The sequence below is a fragment of the Juglans regia genome, chromosome 11 (assembly GCF_001411555.2).
Source record: "Juglans regia cultivar Chandler chromosome 11, Walnut 2.0, whole genome shotgun sequence".
Classification (NCBI taxonomy): Eukaryota; Viridiplantae; Streptophyta; class Magnoliopsida; order Fagales; family Juglandaceae; genus Juglans; species Juglans regia.
Genome location: NC_049911.1, coordinates 24993063 through 25014694, shown reverse-complemented (window position 1 = coordinate 25014694; position 21632 = coordinate 24993063). Strand labels below are relative to the sequence as shown.

Genomic DNA, 21632 nt, shown 5'->3' with positions numbered 1-21632 from the left:
ATGTATATATAAAAATACTGTGTTATAATATCTGAAAAGAAAAACCCTTTTTTCTTCCTTATCTTTTTTTATAGTACTATGGATAGGCCTTTTGTTATTTAGCATTAGACTGGTGCATATTTCATATTTTACCCCAAAAAATTAAAAATGAGCAGCATGAAGAGACCCAGCCAAGCTTCCCATGTACTAGAATGTTGGTTGGAGCATCATTCAAAAGTACCGTTATAGTCATAAAAATAATTATATAAAATAATTTTATAAATCATATAAAATTATTTCAATTTATAAGATTATTTTTATATAATATATTTGTGACTAAAAATTGCAGGAAGGAGAGAGAAACTCTTGCCTGCTCAAACAACTAATTACTAAGAGCATTGACAATGGCCTAGTCAAATGCCAATACAAATCCATAATTCAACTATATGTAAAAAAAAACATCTACATTGGACTAGCTAAAAGTCCAAAGTTAAAGATTTCAGCTATAGTAAAATTAGACTTATCTCCAAATATAACGAGTTACTGTTCATGATTGAAACTAATATTTTATTATTTCATCTACTTTCCCACGTTCTTTTCTCTTTCTTCATCTATTTTCCTTGTTTTTCATTTCTTCATCCCGAAACGCATATCTCTGTAGCCCTTCGTCTTCTTCAACCGCAAGATGCCTTCTCTCTGTCGTGTAGCCGTCGTCTTCCAGCCCAAAGGCTAATTTCTCTTCCTCGCTCCTCTCTCCCTCTTCTCTGCTTAGATTTCTTCTCCCTCTTCTCTTTCTATTTTCTCCCATTTCATCAAGTGATTGAATCTGTGTTTAGGGTTTGCAAGGACCACTCTGTCACAAGGTTGCCTTGCCGGTGAATCCTCGTCCAAAAGGTTGCACATTTCCTGATAGGAACCAAGGTGGGCCTAGTCTTAAAGATCCTTTGCAAGTTCCAGATGGGCCAATTACAAGATCAAGGGCCAAGAAGATCAAGGAAGCAATGCAAGGATTGGTGCAATCCACCTGGGATGAAGCCAGCAAGAGCCCAACACTGAAGATGGGTCTGAAAGAAGAAGAACCAGTTTTGATCCACTTTATTCAAGCTGTGGAAGACATGACTTAAAGATACGGCTTATTGTTATTGGAGGCTTCCAATTTGGTTAAATGATTTATTTTATTAGTTTAGAATAAGTGGGCTTGAAGATGCTTAGCTCACATGTCTTATTTCTTTTGAACTATGTTTTTGGGAAGACCTTGTATTTTGGCCAAGGGTTTATTTGGAAAATTACATTTTAGGAACTAGGGTTTCATCAATTTACTGTTGGGGTTACTGTAGCCAGTACTGTTCATCAAGGGTAATTTTGGGTAAAATGGGCATTATTTTGGCTAGGGTTTTGATTAGGTTTGGCTTTAAAAACTCTTTGTAGCCTCATTTGAGAGTTAGACAATATTGAATTTTATTTGTGAGTTGAGTTTTCTCCTCTTGTTCTTGATTGAACTCTTGAACTTATCAAAGGTAAATCACAACCTTTGTGGCGTTCCTCCCTTGTAATCTGGGTTCTTGAGACGGGTTCTTCAACGGGTCTAGATTTTAATATAATCTAGGTTCTTGAAACGGGTTCTCATCGGGTCTAGATTCTCCATCCTTGACTTGATTTTTGGCTTTCTTGGGGAGTTTTCAAATTGATTGTGGGTTCAAGGGAATTCATTCCCACAGGTTCATATCATTTGGTATTCAGAGCAAGGTTTTCAATCAGGTCTTATTCTATCTTTTATTTCTTTCATATTTAATTCTAGGGCATCATTCTTCTAGGATTGATTACAAAAAAAAAAAAAAAAAATAGTGGTGGTTAGCAAATTTCTTCACTATTGTTAGGGTTGCTGAAATTCATTGTTCTAGGGTTTGTGTTGGCTGAAATCTCTTGTTCTAGGGGCTGCCGTATATCACTTGCCCAAGGGTTTTTGAGTTATTGTTAGGGTTTTTCTCAACTGCTTATTCTTGATTGTGATCAAATTGTGATCAAATCAGTTGGTGAAAGGAAAAGAAAAGAAAAGAAAAGAAAAAAAAAAAAAAAAATTCGAGATTTTTTTCTTGAGCCTTATCATCAAAGGGGGTGATTCTAGTTGGTATCGTGTCTTATTGTTACTGTTTCATTCGTATAATTTCCTTGATTCACGTGCCATTTTTTTTTTTTCATTCCTTTCGTGTTTCTCTTATTCTTGTTTCTTGGATCTAATTACAAGTTGGGATAAAACAAGGTTGCTTTGTCTTGATTGAGTCAATTAATTCTTAAAGAACTTGAGTGGGAGAACTCTTGAGGTAAAAGGCAACGAGAGTGTGAGACTATTATCGGAAAAAGCCAATTAGGAGTGAAACACGAGTGGAGTGTCGTTATTCGAGTGTAAACACGTGAGGGAGTGTGTGAGGTTTATTTTTTTTTTTTGCCACTAACATTCTCTTGTGCAGCGCCTGATAATGTCTCATCGGAGTAGCACATCACCAAGGGGGAGAGCAGATAACTCATCCTTTGTGCTGCAAGCCATGCAACAACAGTTTGAGCGGTTGAACTTGGTGTTGGGTGAAGTGAGGGATAGGATGGATCATCAAGAAGCAGCGATTAGAAATCTACAAGGTAGGAGGGATAGGAGGCGACGTGAGCATAGAGTTGAAAATCAGTATGAGAATGAAGGAGATGGTGAGGAAGAGGAAGATTTAGCATCTGACGTTGGGTCGGGTAGAAATAGAGGAGTTAGACATGAAAGAGAACTTGAGGGGAATCTAAGGGGTCGGGATGGTGTAGATAGAGACCTTGGTAGCATCAAAATGAAAATACCATCTTTCCAAGGTAGAACTGACCCTGAGGTTTATCTAGAGTGGGAGAAAAAAATAGAGTTGGTGTTTGATTGTCATAATTACTCTGAGGAGAAGAAAGTGAAGTTGGCGGTAATTGAGTTCACTGATTATGCTATTATTTGGTGGGATCAATTAGTGACCAATAGGAGAAGGAATTATGAGAGGCCTATAGAGACATGGGGAGAGTTGAAAGCTCTCATGAGGCGGAGATTTGTTCCTAGCCATTACTATAGAGACCTTTTTCAGAAATTACAAAATCTTACACAGGGGTCTAGGAGTGTGGAGGATTACCATAAGGAGATGGAGGTGGCGATGATTCGGGCTAATGTAGAGGAGGACCGAGAGGCCACCATGGCTAGATTTTTGAGTGGGTTGAATAGGGACATAGCCAATGTAATTGAATTGCAGCATTATGTGGAGATAGAGGACATGGTGCACATGGCTATGAAGGTGGAGAGGCAATTAAAGAGAAAAGGGACAGCAAGGTACACTACGGTTTCTAGCACTACTTGGAAATCAAAATGGGATAGGAATGATCCAGCTGAAGCAAAGAGAAAGACCGAACCACCTAAGGGAAAAGATGAGGGAACTAGCAACAAACCCAAGGTAGAATCCCAACCTTCACGGAATAGAGATATCAAATGTTTTAAGTGTTTGGGTTCAGGGCACATTGCTTCTCAATGTCCAAATAGGAGGGTGATGATTATGCGTGACAATGGGGAGGTGATGACTGAGAGTGAGGATGATAGTGATGAGGTGCCCGAGTTGGATGATGCTAGTGATGATGATGGAGTGGTATACCCTGTGACAGGTGAGTCTCTTGTTGCCAGGCGTGCTCTTAATGCACACATTAAGGTGGATGATGCAGAGCAACAGAGAGAGAACATTTTCCATACTAGATGCCATGTCAACAATAAGGTATGTAGTATGATCATTGATGGAGGGAGTTGTACTAATGTGGCTAGCACTACTTTGGTTGAGAAATTGAATTTACCAACCTTAAAACACTCTAGACCATACAAATTGCAGTGGTTGAATGATTGTGGAGAGGTTAGGGTGGATAAACAAGTGTTGGTTACTTTTTCTATTGGGAAGTATCAAGATGAGGTGCTTTGTGATGTTGTGCCTATGCATGCGGGCCATATTTTGTTGGGGAGGCCGTGGCAGTATGATAGGAGAGTGACACATGATGGGTTCAAGAACATGTACAGCTTTGAAAAGGAGGGCAAAACAATTAAACTTGCTCCTTTAACTCCAAGCCAGGTCTATGAGGACCAACTGAAATTGAAAAGTGAGGTTGCTCAAAAAAGAAAGAGTGAAAATGAGAGTGATCAGAAGAGAAAGAGTGAAAATGAGAGTGATCAAAAAAGGAAGAGTGAAAAAGAGATTGAGCAAAAAAGAAAGAGTAAGAGTGAATATGAGCATGAAAGAAAGAGTGAAAAAGAAAGTAGAGAGGTGGCTGAGAGTAAAGAAAAAAGAGTGGAGCCACGAGAGAAAAAAGAAAGAGAGTCTTCTGAGAGAAAAGGAAAGGCAAAAGTGAGTTTCTATGCAAGAGAGAGTGAGGTTAAGAGGGCTTTCTTCGCAGATCGCCCTATGATTTTTCTTGTCTATAAAGAGTCTTATCTTACTCTTGATGAAACTAATCAGTCTCTTCCTAGTTTGGCTGTTTCTTTGTTGCAGGAGTTTGAGGATGTATTCCCGGAGGAGATGCCAAATGAGTTGCCACCCATTCGAGGCATTGAGCACCAGATTGATTTTGTGCCCGGGGCTGCTATTCCAAACCGACCAGCCTATAGGAGTAATCCAGAGGAGACAAAGGAGCTTCAGAGGCAAGTTGAGGATTTGATGAGCAAGGGGTACGTGAGGGAGAGCATGAGCCCTTGTGCAGTACCAGTGCTACTAGTGCCAAAGAAGGATGGGACGTGGAGGATGTGCATTGATTGCAGGGCGGTCAACAATATCACGGTAAAGTATCGCCATCCCATTCCTAGATTGGATGATATGCTTGATGAATTGCATGGCTCATGTATTTTCAGTAAAATTGATCTTAAAAGTGGGTACCATCAAATTAGAATGAAAGAGGGTGATGAATGGAAAACTGCTTTTAAGACTAAGTATGGGCTTTATGAATGGTTGGTTATGCCATTTGGACTTACAAATGCGCCCAGTACTTTCATGAGATTAATGAACCATGTCCTACGTGCATTCATAGGCAAGTTTGTGGTTGTGTACTTTGATGATATCTTAGTGTACAGCAAGAACTTAAATGAACATATTGAGCATTTGAGATATGTGTTTGATGTGTTGAGATGTGAAAAGTTGTATGCTAATTTCAAGAAATGTGCCTTTTGCATGGAAAAAGTTGTTTTTCTTGGTTACGTTGTTAGTACAAAGGGTATTGAGGTGGATGAAGAGAAAGTCAAGGCCATCAAGGAGTGGCCAACGCCAAAAAGCATCACTGAGGTAAGAAGCTTTCATGGGTTAGCTAGCTTTTATCGGCGTTTTGTTAAAGACTTCAGCACCATTGCTGCACCACTCACTGAGGTAATTAAAAAGAATGTTGGGTTTCATTGGGGGGCTAATCAAGAGAATGCTTTTGCCACTATTAAAGAAAGGTTGTGCTCTGCACCTGTGTTAGCATTACCTGATTTTAACAAAGCTTTTGAGATTGAATGTGATGCCTCAGGAATAGGGATTGGAGCCGTTTTGATGCAGGATAGGCGGCCCATAGCCTTCTTCAGTGAAAAGTTAAGTGGGGCATCCCTGAAGTACCCTACTTATGATAAAGAGCTTTATGCTCTTGTTCGTGCATTAGAGACTTGGCAGCACTACCTATGGCCAAGAGAATTTGTGATCCATACCGATCATGAATCATTGAAGCATCTCAAGGGTCAAGGTAAGTTGAATAAAAGGCATGCTAGATGGATGGAATACATTGAGACCTTTCCCTATGTCATCCGTTACAAGCAAGGTAAGGAGAACATTGTTGCTGATGCTCTATCCCGGAGGAGTAGTTTGGATGGACAAAAGAAGGCGGAGTTGGTGAAGTCACTTCATCAGAGGGTACGGCTTCAAATTCCCCAAAAGAATGAAATGGTTGCTTCCCAAGCCAATAAAGGACGAAGGCGTGTCATCTTTGAACCAGGAGATTGGGTTTGGGTTCACATGCGCAAAGAAAGATTCCCAGCCCATAGAAGAACTAAGTTGCATCCTCGAGGAGATGGACCTTACCAAATTCTTGAGAAAATTAATGACAATGCATATAAAGTGGATCTTCCAGGTGAGTATAAAGTTTCTGCAACTTTCAATATTTCTGATCTTTCTCCTTTTGATGTAGGTGAAGATTCGAGGTCGAATCCTTTTGAGGAGAGGGGGAATGATAGGAACCAAGGTGGGCCTACTCTTAAAGATCCTTTGCAAGTTCCAGATGGGCCAATTACAAGATCAAGGGCCAAGAAGATCAAGGAAGCAATGCAAGGATTGGTGCAATCCACCTGGGATGAAGCCAGCAAGAGCCCAACACTAAAGATGGGTCTGAAAGAAGAAGAACCAGTTTTGATCCACTTTATTCAAGCTGTGGAAGACATGACTTAAAGATACGGCCTATTGTTATTGGAGGCTTCTAATTTGGTTAAATGATTTATTTTATTAGTTTAGAATAAGTGGGCTTGAAGATGCTTGGCTCACATGTCTTATTTCTTTTGAACTATGTTTTTGGGAAGGCCTTGTATTTTGGCCAATGGCTTATTTAGAAAATTACATTTTAGGAACTAGGATTTCATCAATTTACTGTTGGGGTTACTGTAGCCGTGCGTATTGTAGCCGGTACTGTTCATCAAGGGTAATTTTGGGTAAAAGGGGCATTATTTTGGCTAGGGTTTTGATTAGGTTTGACTTTAAAAACTCTTTGTAGCTTCATTTGAGAGTTAGACAATATTGAATTTTATTTGTGAGTTGAGTTTTCTCCTCTTGTTCTTGATTGAACTCTTGAACTTATCAAAGGTAAATCACAACCTTTGTGGCGTTCCTCCCTTGTAATCTGGGTTCTTGAGACGGGTTCTTCAACGGGTCTAGATTTTAATATAATCTAGGTTCTTGAAACGGGTTCTCATCGGGTCTAGATTCTCCATCCTTGACTTGATTTTTGGCTTTCTTAGGGAGTTTTCAAATTGATTGTGGGTTCAAGGGAATTCATTCCCACGGGTTCATATCATTTCCTCTACAAACTGAACTTGAAAATCGCGATTTGGGTATTTCCATGTAACTGATTTGAGATTTCAGTATTTCGGTATTTTGGTTTATGATTTGGGTATTTGTCTATGCTCATGCATAGTGTTTAATGATTTCACTATTTTGTTTTGAGATTTTGATATTTTGGTTTGTGATTTGGGTATTTTTGTGCTGGAATCTGATTTGAAATTTGGGTATTTTGGTTTTTGATTTGGATATTTTTAGTTTGAGATTTCGCGATGTTTAATGTTTTCTCATTGATTAGATCAAAAGGTCTATGTTAGACACCTTCCCTACATACTCTGTATTAATTTTAATTGCCCTTGTGAACTTAGGAAGACACCTTCCCTACATACTCTGTAGTGGCAGTGATTCTTCACTTAGTTTATTGAACTATAAGTTTCATTAGATGCTGATGTAATGGGGACTATGGAAAGATTTTCAGGTGCATTTCTTATGTTATGACAGCTTTAGTTATTGTTTGGGCACCTTGGTGACTGTTTGGAACTCATATATTGCTTTTAGGATGTTGATGAAAGTGATGGCTACTGCATATAGTTGCTTGATTTGTCTTTTAATTGTAGAGAACATTCCCAGTTTGGATAATCGTGTAGTTGGGATATTTTGGTTGTTTCTAATTTGCAGTTTCTGCCTCTATCCAGTCTTTCTCATTCTTAGTGCATATTCATTCTAACTAACCATTGTGATGTTTTTGTGCTTGGATTTACCGATCACGATGTTTGTTGCAAAACTTTCCAACCGCACATTGTGCTTAATACACAACATTATGCAAAACTACAAGGCTATGATGTAGAGATGATATCCAATGCTCTGCAACGTGGTGCAAAACTAGTTTGCTGCTGAATTTGTCAACTCTGTGACTCTTGGTTCATAAAAACTAAGTGAAAACGAAAATATTACAGAATCGAGTCTTTTTGTTTTGACTGAGAAGGAAAATGGTTACAGAATTATATATGGCACTTTAATTAATCGTTTTTCCTTATATCATAGATATATTTTACATTTCCTTGGAATCTTCTCTGCCTTGTTAAATGAAACGATTTCATTCAAAAAATACTAATGAAGATATGTGAGCACTGTTGATCTTCTTTGAATCAAACCCACTATACATTACATAAGGAAATAGGTTGAGTAGGTCTGAATTTTAGTAGGTTTGCATTTGTATTTTTTATTCCTTTTCATGAATGAGAATAGAATTTTATCTCAATTCCTTTTGTCTTTTGATTTCCTTTTGATTACACTTGCAAGTTTAGGCACATTGCATAAGAAATAGGTTAAGAAAATAATAATTTTAAGTAAAATATAAATTATTAATTAATATATAAAGTGTATTTGTAAAATATAAAAAAAAAATGTAAAATAATATTAAAATATATAATATAATATTATTATTTTTACTTTAAGATAGTTAGTCTAATATAGACTCAACTAGTCAAAAAGTAATACTATAACTAAAAATTAAGATTTTAATCAAATTTTAGACTTGACAATTACTAAGTCTTTACTAATGCTCCAATTCAAGGATTTGACTAATTAAAGTCTTTCTGAACTGACGCGGTATCATATATTATATATATTTTAGTTCTTTTTTCATCGTACTGTATTGATGTACCATTGTTTATCGAGAATTAGATAATCATTTAAAAAAAAGTATATATAAATTCAAGAGTTGATAAATAATACACTTCAATATAGATATAATAGTCTTTCTTTTTATCAACAATTTAAATATAAATTATTTAAATTACGTCGGGAGTGGCTAAAGATTAAATTGAGAATGAAGAATGGTATTTTCGGTTTTAGTTTAGATAATTTATTTAAGGTTCAATAATATAAGAAAAATTCTATTTATAAGCTAGTATAGATAATATACTTAATAAAAGTATTTATATGATATAATTTGATTTGGAAGAAAAATTTTAAAATTTAATTCATACAAATCAAATCTTACCATTTAATCGATGTGGATGATGTGCTCTACCTGTCAACTTAACAATATAATAAGAGTAATTATACACCTATTACTATTTTATAACTCATTTTCAAATAATTAATAAAATCATGCCGGTCCATTAAAAATAAATTTTAATATTATAAAATTACTATACATTTTATGCAAAGTTATAAAATAATTGTAAGGTTAATTTTTACAGAATAGCTCTTAATATAATTAAAATTCGAAAAGAAAAATGATAAACACATTATTTTTTATAACGTTTTACCAAACAATATTTTAAAATAATGAATATTTTTATAAAATATCTTATAAAATTAATATTATTTTATAAAAATATTTTTATTTTATAACATATGTTGTAAAATATGTTTTGAATTGTGTAGGTACATTCGAAAAGTCTCAAATTATAAAAAAAAAGGAAAAGAAAGAATCGGTCCACGAAGTACGTACATCCACTGTGAATTCAATTTTGCGGCAAAGCATAGGTGGTAGTACATCGTACAATGAAGACAACAGGGCAACCCCCAAAAACAAAAAAAAAAAAGGCTAAGAATCGTACAAGTTTATGAGACTTTGTAACCGTAGGCGCCCACCGAGGAAAATGAGATTCTGAAACCAGCAGCGCTTACCGCTGGAAGGAATTCAATTCTCCCAACTCCACCAACCACTTTAAGACGCAATTTCCAAATCTTTGCCTGTTTTGTCTTTTTGCTTGACACCCACACCCATGTTGAATTGTAAAGCCAACTTAAAACTCTGGGGCCCTCCCACTTTGGTATCCAAATCAAGTTTCCAACGGATTCAGATTGGTTGTGTTGTGGTTTCCTGTTTGGATGGATAGATAGAGATACATGTGTTTCATTCTAATTAATGTTGTGATATTCTAATTAATGTTGTGATCTACAACCAGCATTTGATACCCATAAAATTCGACGTAATTATAAAATATATTTATTGTGTGAGATTGATAGAATCCATAACTCTCCCTCTCTCTCTCTTGTACATAATCTGCTTTGTCTACAATCCGGTTGGGAATCACCTGTGGGCTAATGTCAATACTCCTTGAGATAAGCAAGAACAATTGTTCATGTTTTGAAATATGAAGCAAAAAAAGGGAAAAAACAGACTATTATATGTGAACTTAGTTCTAAATATATGAACTTTATGTTGTTTATAAACCCATTTGCAGTAAGCACGTTTATCGTTTGAATATTATTTTCTTTCTTTTTGGGTCTTTTCTAATTTCTTGTAGCATCTGGCTACCTCTTTTCATTTTGTAGAAAAATGGTGGAAAGTGCGATCTCCACCTAATTCAAAGGAGTAAGGTGCATCATCATACAGAATCAATCCATGAATGCAATCTTAAAATTAAAGCACAATTTTTATTAGACAAGTAGAAAAGACAATTTCACGACAAGATCAAGTTCTCAGTATCCTATTTGACTGCAAAACTTGGAAACTGATACTGAATAAAGGAAACAATGAACAAAACCAACAAATTCCAACATATTTACAGTACGTTAAAAAATATTTGGAAAAGCAAAGTTATCATCACTTCAATTGCAAATGACGCTGTTACAGAGCCAGAGAAGTCTCAGAGGCAGAGAGGATCTCCTCGTCATTGAAGCTCCAGAGATCAGCCACGACGCTTTCCTGATTGGGCGCTGGTGGTGCCGACTGGCCGTCATAGTACGGTATCTGATAGAACTTCATGAAGTTCTCGTACGCCATTAGCTCCTCAGACAGCTTCTGCACCTCGTTCTCTTCCTCCTCCGGTTTTTCAACCATTTTCTCTTCCTCTGTAGCCTTCACCTCCAGATCGTTAGCGCAAAGCAACGCGGTTGATGTATAAGCTTCCTCTGACCCTGACCCTGACCCTGACCCAAAACTCTCATCCCCGGAACCAACGATTGGGTCAGCGTTCGCTTCTCCAATAGCCTCAAATCCATCATAACCCAATCCTTCAATCTGGTTCAGATCATAATCGAACACAAAGTCCGAACCTTTTGAATAGCTATTGTTCAGATCAGTGTTATTCTGGGGCTGTTGACGAGGAAAACTGGGGATGCTCTGCAGAAAGGGCGGGTTGTGGTGATTTTGGGAAGCGGTGGTGAAGTAGCAGCCATCGACTTTGTCTTCGTTGGGGAAATTGACTTTGGCTTTCTTTCCACGTATCTTCCGGGCCTCTCGGTCGTAGGCTCGGGCCGCTTCTTCGGCGGTGTTGAAGGTGCCGAGCCAGACACGAACCCCTTTCCTGGGATCGCGGATCTCGGCTGCCCATTTACCCCAGGGGCGTTGGCGAATCCCTCTGTAGAGGTTCTTCCTCTGCCTCTTCGCCGGTTTCTTCTCTTCTTCATGCACACCACCTGCTTGCATATAGTTTACATTCAGAACCTACCATTTTCTTCTTCTTCATCTTTTTTTTTTTTTTTAAAGGAATAAAATGAACAATCCTCCCTCTGTAAAGTAAAGGGTATGTACCTGAAGGGACCTGGCGTCGTTTGAGAGGGGCTGAGTCATCATGGACGAATAGGCTCAGCTTCGACTCGAAGGTGTTGAGCTTCACATTGGGCCAGAGATCAGAAGCCATGTTGTTGCGTTGGCCATGTCGGCGAGGAGGGATGATATTAGCGAGAATAGCACCGCCACACATTCTTAAAGCCTAACTACTTTGTTTCGAGCGTGCTGAGTGAGATTGTTGTAGGGGTTTTATGAGGTTGATGTAGGGTTTTGGAGACAACAATGATAGGATTGTTGTAGACGGAGATGATGTCAAAAAGAGTTGGAAGAGTCTCGATAGGAAAAGGTTGAGAAGAAACGAAGACAGTAGAAGGGGTTTTGTAGTGCTGGTTGGGTCATCTTGCACAGCACTGTTTGTTTTAGTAGGCAAAATTTAGGAACCTTCCTCGGATACTACTGGATGGTCAGTTTATTCCTTTTACGCTATCTCGGTCTTTCTTGCGTGGCTGGCCTGACCTGGCAAGCATATCAAGCTACACATTTTTTTTTTTCTGTCTTCTTTTTATTTTATTTTATTTTTCCAAAAATAAAAAGTAACATTGTTCTAGTAAAAAAAATATTGAAATAAAAATTATCAAACAAATTACACTTCCCCCTCCTCATATATAGGAAAATGATAGTGCGCCCCCAAGGTTTGCCCCTAATTCATTTTATTTATTTTAAATGCTATCACTAGTGAATTTGTCTGTTTTTTTAAATGTTTAAATTTTTTTTAAAAAAAAAAAAACAGAATGAACAAGCGATCAACCATAGCGGTAAGAACTGGGCGGCATAGTAGCATAACCCTAAAATATATTATAACTTGTAGTTTACAAATTATTATGGTTAAATATGATATGTTAAATCTACTTTATGTTAAAAATAATTTAGCAATTTGACGATATATACCACTATAAGTTACATCAATTTATGATTTTATTTTAATAAAATTCTTTCATAAACCAAACATTTCTTTTTAACAAGAATTTATAGGAGATTTGGATAGTTAGTTGAGATGAGATGAAAGTTGAATAAAATATTATTACAATATTATTTTTTAATATTATTATTATTTTGAGATTTAAAAAAGTTAAATTATTTATTATATTTTATATAGAAATTTATAATGATTACATGAAATAAATTAAGATAAGTTAGAATGATTTTTATATCCAAACCGGGCCTTATTATCGCATCAAAGGTTGTCAATCTTAAAGTTTCTTATTAATTCAATTTCAAATTTGATTGCATTTTCTTTCCACATCTTGTGACAGTTAAAGTTTAAAAATAATGAGTCATATATTCTCCTCCGCCCCTTTTAATTCGATTGGCTTGGCATTATATTGGCAAGTCTAGTAAAGAGCATTTGTATGCGGTGAGAAGATTTAGGGACATCATCTAGTATATGGGCTGATTGGGCCCCAACAAAAAAATTTGGATCCCTAATATATATCTATTTTTTAATCAAATTTCAAAGTTAATGGAAGAAAGAAATGACATATAATATGAGTAATGTAATGCATCACACTATCATCTTATTTTCATCATACTAAGTAGTATGTTAATTAAAAATATTAATTATATGGTTTTAATTTCTTAAAAATATTTAGTAAAATTTCATTATTTATTTAATGATGGACAATTAATATTTTATAAACTAAATTTGATAGTTTATGTATGATATGCTATTTATTTAGTTAATTAAGAATATTATCATACTTAAATTATGTTAAAACTCTAATTATTTATATAGTTTTAATTTCTTAAAAATATTTAATAAAATTTCATCATTTATTTAATGATGAAAGATTAGTATTTTATAAATTAAATTTGATAGTTTAATGGTTTTATTTTCTTAAATATGTTAAGTAAGATTTATCATTTTATTAATAATGAAGAAATATTATTTTAAATACTATTCTATTTTAATTCCTCTCAGTACTTTTAATTAAATTAACGTTTATGCATTTTAAATCGGTGTTTGAGGTCCTTCTTCTCAGTACTTTTAATTAAATTAACGTTTATGCATTTTAAATCAGTATTTGAGATCCGTATCGTTGCGTAGATCCCCAGACGTTGGGTTTTATAATAAAACCCTAGCCCCTCTCTCTTTCTCCCTCACTTTTTCCCCCCGGCTCTTTCTCTCTCCTCCATATCCTTCAGCGTACGTCGTATTTAGCTCTCCCCCATGCCCAATTCCTCCACTGCCCAACCCGGCGCTGCCGTGCGTCGGTGAGCCTCACCGCCCCTTCCACCAGCACCACCTTACTCCGACGAGTCCCCTCTACACCGGTCTCCCTCTCTCACATTCTCTCTTCCTCTCTCTCTGCAGTGCATAGCCCGAATGGGCTTGATGTTGCTGCGCCGTCGTGTGTCATCCTCTGGTGCCATCACCTCCACAATAGCCTCCCTTCCCATTGGCCATCCTCCTCCAGCGACCTCGGCCTCCATCTCCCTGTCGTTTGCCCCCACGAAGTCTACCTCTCTTTTGTACGGGTTCTCCACACCCACGGTGGAGCTCCACTTCCTCTGGCCACCGCACCACCACCGTGACCTCTTTTGGCCACCGACCACCTCTTGTAGCCATCCCCACGTCCAGCCGAGCCACCATGCATGTTCACCTTCCCTCACGGACGCCCACTTCCCCTTAGGCCACCTCCACCACCGTACGCCGCCATCCACGTCGTGTGACCACTCTCTCCAGCATCCTCAGGCCACCATCGACCCATCCCAACCACTCATGGCTCCGATCTGCCACCTATGCTCCATCACTCTCTCATGGCATCTCTCTCTCTCACACACGACCAGTTTTTCCTCCACTACCGTAATTTATATTGTGATTTTTTTATTTTGTAGTATTTTTATGGTGATTTTGCTATGAAAATGCAGATGCAGCGAGGAATGCAGATGCAGATGCAGAGGGACGTAAGGTGAAAGAAGAGAAGAAAAGTGTAAAATACGTATCACTGTTCATATCACTGGTCATTACTATTCACGTTATAGTGACTTTTAAGTATAAAGAGATAGTTACTAAGATCAGTGATCATTATAAGAAAGTGGTAAGCAGCAATTAGCTCATCGAATATCCAACTCGTGGGCATTATGGATCCATTTTAATTGACTTTCAAGAGAGGAAGTCAGTCGGCACTTGACCCACTCACACCTACAGCTACAGCAACAGCAACGTATATCATTATATATAATGTTTTGGTCGTCTATTTTACTTGGTAATTGGTGGAAGCGTGTGAAGGACATGAGAAAAACGACAATTCCCAACGTTAATTGCATGTTGCAAGAATATTTAAGTTTTGCTGATCTCACCAATGACGACAATATGTCTCGGAGTAACGATGATCTTCTAGATCTGAATTCGGATCACGTACGCAGTAGTGGACTCGTCTTCTCGATCTGATCATGAATGGTAAAACCGGCACAACATCTAATATTGTGCAAAGCGTCCAATAATTATTTTGAAAAAAAATAAAATTTATTATTAAAAAATTAATTAATTTTTTATTGTGTAGATCTTATATTTATTTTTTTTTAAAAATTGTATGGTATTTATATTCATGATTGTAAATATATTTATCTATATTTAATAATTTTTACAGTTATTTAAGTAATTCTGTTTTAAATAAAAATATTTTATAAATAATCTTTAAAAGTAATATAGTTTTATAAAAATATATTTAATTTAAAACATAATTATATATAATACTATATGCAATTATAAAATACATAATTATCGTACAATTATTTTTAAAAAAACGAGATTTATTATTAAAAATAATTTTTTTTTATATAAATTTATATTTATTTTTTTTTAAAATGATTGTGCTGTAACTATTATTTAAAAAAAAAATTATTGTAATCGTATTATCAGTGAGTTCAGAATTTGATGTCTGCGGCTGACTTTTCCTAACAAAGAAAAATTGAACGCACAGAAGTCAGAACGTGTAATCACTATTTACATAAACATTGATTACACTGTTTATAGGTGTGCCCGTGCGTCTTGCTAACTCCATAAATTCGATGACATTATCTCCTGAGCTCGACGTGTTGAGATAATAATTATAGGATAATGATAGCTTCTACCTCCTACAGTCCTACTATTTATTTATTATTATTTTTATTTATTTTACTTAATAATTAAGAAAGTGAAAATTAATAAAATTATATATATTTTTATTTTTTATTAATAATTAAAGATGTTAAAAAAATACTTAAAAGAAAATGATAAAAAATTAAAAAAATTTAAATATATTATAAATAATAAATGAGTAATAAGAGGATAGTAACCCTATCACTACCCACAATTATATAGACAAGGAAGTTGCACCTTCTATTTATACTTATTAGAGTATTAGCATTGGATTATGTAAATGCAAATATAAAATTTGCATAATATGACATGATTTTATATTTGACTATTCCACTCAAAACTTATTCTCACATTAGATTATCTATCTATTAGTCATAATAATAATAAAATATTATAAATCTAATAATTCTTTTTTCAATTTTTTTTTCTAAATTAAGAGCAACATGGAAATATTAATGTTATATAATATGAAACTTGGATAAAAATGTGGATGGGTCATGAAGTGCAGCAAATACATTCTAAATATTTAATCCAGCACCATTAAAAAAACACTTGTCTATTATATTTTTTACCTAAACAAAATACCATTGAGAAAAACACAAGTCATCACTAATGTTCAATACATTTTAGCTTATTACAAAAATATACACACCTCCATAAGTCAACCCATCACTAATGTCACTATCCATCACCAAAAATAAAGATAATGCCCAATCACAAAGCTGCTACCCAACTACATGTATTTCCATCACATGTGGCTGGACGGCCACTAAAATCAGATAAAGTATACGTTAAACATATACTATTATTAATTACAATATCAAAATAGGTTAGACAAATACTCACATACCTCCCAAAGGTGTGTATGGGTCCTCGTATGGTGATGTGATTGCAGACTTATTCATTAAAACTTCAAATATTTAATCTTGAAGATGTTGGAAATAAACTTGTTGCATTGCTTTCATCCCATCAAGATCTAATTTCATTATTTTAGTTTTGAACTTCTTTCTCTCAAGTGCAAGATGTTCATCACTATCCCGCTCCACTTTGCTGTAAAATTCTCTCCACCATGAATGTATCTCTATCAGCACTCATGTGAGCTAAGGCATGGTTAAATTCAGCATCTACAGCATCTCTAGATTTCCTCTTTCTTTCCTTTTATTTCTTAGCCTTCTTGCCTAGAGGTCTCTCAAAGATGACCTCCACGCGTTGTCATCCAAAATATCGTCTCCATCTGAAATTAAGCTAGCACTAGCTGGATGTCTTCTCGGTAGTTTCCTCCTTGATGCTCCATGGTAAAAGTTGTATTCTCAGTTTCTTTGTATAGTATTTTTGCTTTCTCAATCTTAAATGAACAAAATGATAAAGTTAGTACGTAAATAAGTCCAAGCATATAAAAAAAAACTAAAGGAAAAATAAAATTAATACCTTGTCGACCTCTGTGGTACCACTTGGATGCAAAGACTTTACTTGTGCTACAACAGCACAAAACTTGCTTATGCATTTTTGAATCTATTGCCATCAATTGGTCAATGCCGCAATCGAACGTTTAGGAGTGTTTAATTTTTTATACTCATGATAGTATTCATAAATTCTTTTCTACATTTGTGTGGATTCTTGGTCAGTCCCTTGAATTGGATCAATGCTAATATTTAGCCAAACTAAAACAAAGAGATTATCCTCATCTGTGGTGAAAGACACACCTCGTTGAGATTTTTTAGTAGATGGTTTTCGTTCACCTTCAGCTTGTGATGGTTAGACAACCACATTATCAAGTATGTTATTTAAGGGAGTGTTGCCTTCCCCTTGTCCACCACTTCACAAGAGTAGTGAAAAAGGGATCCGCATCAAATGAAGGCTGCATCTTTAAATAATTTAAAGTTGATCATAAAACTTTCATACTAATTTTAAACAATACCAAAATAATTAAGAGACATAATCAAATGAGGTACCACATAATGAAATGAGTGTTCAACAAGTCATTAAATGAGGCAGTAACAGTTGAAACACTGCTCTAAGTTGGGAATTGGGACCCAAAACACAAGAAAAAAAGGAAATAAAAAGAAAAAGAGATTGTGTCTCAGCTAAAATGTGCATGCATGATGCAGGGGACATAACGCACATGATATGAGACTGGGTCTCCCTGTACAGTGGCCCTAAAATTGGTCCCTCAAAGATTTATAACGTATAAAAATAAGTGGTTCAAAATCTTGAAAGGTTTCTTAAATCTCTATCTATTTTTCTTTTAGTTTTGATTTCCCTTCTTTATCACTTTGACTTGGGTAGACAGACTATCTTTTTGTGAGAACTCACGAATTGTCAAAAAGAATAAGAAATTGTTGTTGTAGAAAGTTAGAAACCCATCACAAATAATGTCTATGTTCTTAGGTAAAGTGATTTCTCAATATTTCTCAAATGGTAGCAATATTTTCACGTAAGTGAATGGTTCAGATATTCCATTAGAGGTCACATTCATAATCTCTCGAATCTTTCATTCAATTTGGCCCCATCTATGTGGTGCATACCCTTTCAAAAATACTAGCCACAAATCGCGACCCAATCCAAAATGAGAGAGTTAGCAACTGTGCAACAAACATCCAAAATCACAAATCATGATATGCACGCACCACAAACCAAAAATACAAACCACAAATCACAACCCAAAAATCAACAGTAGCACCCCAAACTAAAGCCCAAGCATTTTGGGTTGAAATATGCAAGACAGGGAAAAACTCTAGGTCAAGAAACCACTCACCTGGTTGCCGAGATATAGATTCGGATCGTTGATGTCGATTCTGAAGCATGGAAGATGATAGAGTTAGCAATCATGCAACATGTATTTCTCAAAATCAATCTCAAATGTCAAAAACAGAAATGAAGCAAAGAAAATTGGGGAGAAACCCACACATGCACCTAGGACGATGAGCAAAATATTGGGAGGATTTTGTGAAATACTTCTTGGGGTTTTTGGACATTGGATGGAACGAAAATGATGAAGAGGATAGAGAGAGTAGGAACGAAAATGGTGAAGAGGAGAGAAGAAGGAAGTTCGATTTGGTTCCTTGGGAAACATAATTTCGAGGGAAAAGGATCCGGCATTGAGGTTTATTGAATAAAAATAAGATTAGGTCTTTGTACAGTAGTCTTGCATATATGACTACCGAGTATGATACACCATAGGTAAAAGTAATATATTTTTGCATTTGGAAATCCAATGCATGTAATTTTAAGTAAATTGAGTCAAATTTTACATTTTACTGGCATTTGGATAATCCAACGCCAGGGCTCGTAGGCGGGCTCCAACCATTGTTACTCAAAATGCATTATTGATATATAGTTCGCTTCCAATCTCTTTATTTGTACCAACGTCATGGAACACCTATTGGAGAGAGAGATAGCCATAACGTTGATTTTTGAAGGCCAATTAACGTGGGGATTGGATAATGAGATGAGATGAAAAAAATTGAGATGAAAGTTAATAAAATACTGTTAAAATATTATTTTTTAATATTATTATTATTTTAATATTTGAAAAAATTGAATTGTTTATTATATTTTGTGTGAAAATTTTAAAAAATTATAATAATAAATGAGATGAGATTGAGTGATTCTCGAATTCAAACCGGGCCTAAGGTTTAGTGAATGATTTTGAAATGATATTAACGGATCAATATTTTTGAAGTCCAATAATTAGATTTAAGGCCTTTTTAATATTTACGGGTCCCATATTCATTGAGGGCTAGCTCAAGAATTTGTTTTCAATTCCAAAAATATTTGTTGGATGGTTTGGGCTCATTTTGGATTTTTAAATTGGTCCAATAAAATTGTTAAGTGACCTTAGGATTCACTTGACATCATCTATTCTCTAGAACCTGTCACTCATCTCCTCTCTATATCCTCAGACCGAATCATGGGGACCTCCTGCAATCAATCGGTAAATCATTTACAAACTCGACTCATATTCATTCCGACAAATGATGAATCATGACGTTGTTGAGGACTGCAAAATATAATTTTGGCAAAAAAGAATGTTATTAAAGATATTCACTAATTGGTGGGGAATATAAACAGGTACGCAAATTTGAATTAGCAAGCGATTTCAGTTGCTTAAAATCATTAAATAGATATCATGTAGAAATAATATTTATACATTAAATATTAGGAAAATGATAGTTGCAGTTGTGAGTGTGCAAGTGTCATGCAATTACTTTAAAAAAAATGAATAAATATGAAATCTACATGAAAATAAATTAATTTTTTAGTGGTGGATCTCTCACTTTTTTAAAACGACTGTATGGCGCTTGCGTACTGATCTACGACTGTACGTAGCATTACTCTAAAGTCTAAACTAGATTAAAGCTAGGTGCTGTATGTTCTGTCAAATATTCGAAAGGATTTAATTGTGCTTAACGAGTGGCACTGGAACCAAGCAGTTTTCTATGTAACATTCAAATTATCTAAAACTTCGATACTTCCAATTACTTTATGGCCGTGCCATGAGTAGATCACTCAATTATGGTACAATTGCCGATTTGGACTGTTCACAGATCATGGAGATCATCTAGACTCGCTTCCTCTTTTTCATGATCTTTGATTGAAAAAAAGTAGTAGATCGATCAGTCTGGTGATTATTCACGGCTCTTCATCTAAACTTTTGTTAACATCTGATCAATTTTATATCAAAATATTAATCATTTCACAAAATTAGAAAATAATTCAGATATATATAGGCCAAGTCATGATGATCTGCTACTAATTCTGTCATATGATCGATCATGCATGCACGTTGTTGAGGACAATATCCCACTTTGTGGTAAGCATTGATTCGAAATCATCTTGTGCCAATCAAAGATTAATATTACTTTATTAATTTGTATCGTGCAACCATGTACGTAAGTAGTAAGTACTCGCCTCCCCCCCGGCCCATGTATGCTTATAAAACGCCATGCATGCATTGAAGCCCCTAGGCTTCATCGCTAGCTGCAACTGCCCTCCCTTCTCTTTCTGCATACATAACATAGAAATGATTCCCAAACCTTTCTTATCTTCAACCTTGATCCTTCTTTTGTCACTGCTAGTTATTGCCTCCGCTTCCGATTATGGATATGCTCCAAAACCAGACTACGGGAAACCAAAACCCGAATATAAACCTCTTCCCACAGAGCAACCAGACTATAAGAAACCAAACTCCGAGGGAAATGATAAGCCTATTCCCACAAAACCAAACTATGAGAAACCAGAATCCGAGGGAAACGATAAGCCACTTCCCACAAAACCCGAATATGAGAAACCAGAACCGGAAGGACAAGATCAACCTCTACCCACAAAGCCAGATCATTATGAGAAACCGAACCTAGAAGGAATATTAAATGGCCTACTCCCGTCAGGACTCATCGGTATTCAAGGGCTTGTCCTATGCAAATCAGGCTCCAATTACATTCCACTTAAAGGTAATCTCTACGTACCTCAATATATAGCTGTTTTCATGAAATTTGTTTGTGATAATTAAGGCCACTTAAATGAGGCTCCAACTTATACACTCCAATTAATTTGGTGATCGAATATTGCAGGAGCCATGGTAAGGATAACATGCCTAGCTGTTGATGAGAATGGGTACGAGACAGCTCCTTTCTCCATATTCAGTGATGAATGCGATGCAAAGGGCTACTTTCTTACAAAAATATCTCCTGCGTTTCTGAAAGATAATTGGAAGATTAAGGAATGCAAGGCATTCCAGTACCATTCTCCACTGGAAACTTGCAAAGTTCCGATTGATGTAAACCACGGCATGAGTGGTGCTCCTCTTTCGTCTTACCGCGTTCTCGAAGACAAGAACATGAATTTATACTCTGTGGGGCCCTTCTTCTACACCACCGACCCTCAGACATCACTCCCTAATGGTTATTAGAGTTACATTAATTGTACGTCGATTTCGTTTGGCTCTCTCTTTCTGTCAATTAAGTTGAGCTTTGAAGGTGCGAGAATATTC

General features: G+C 35.8%; 2 protein-coding genes across 2 annotated transcripts; one reads left to right on the top strand and one right to left on the bottom strand.

The window, feature by feature from the left end:
- Positions 1–10404: 10404 nt before the first annotated feature.
- LOC108994146 (ethylene-responsive transcription factor 1-like) lies at positions 10405–11940 on the bottom strand. The gene is made up of 2 exons (XM_018969248.2): positions 11524–11940; positions 10405–11408 (listed from the first exon to the last, which is right to left on the bottom strand). The coding sequence occupies exons 1-2, from the start codon at positions 11693–11695 to the stop codon at positions 10618–10620; spliced, it is 963 nt and encodes a 320-aa protein (XP_018824793.1). The 5' UTR covers positions 11696–11940; the 3' UTR covers positions 10405–10617.
- Positions 11941–20666: 8726 nt separating this feature from the next.
- On the top strand, positions 20667–21551 carry LOC108994133 (proline-rich protein 3-like). Its single transcript, XM_018969225.2, has 2 exons — positions 20667–21093; positions 21214–21551. Exons 1-2 carry the CDS (start codon positions 20667–20669, stop codon positions 21549–21551), a joined length of 765 nt encoding a protein of 254 aa, XP_018824770.1.
- The last annotated feature ends 81 nt before the right edge of the window (positions 21552–21632 follow it).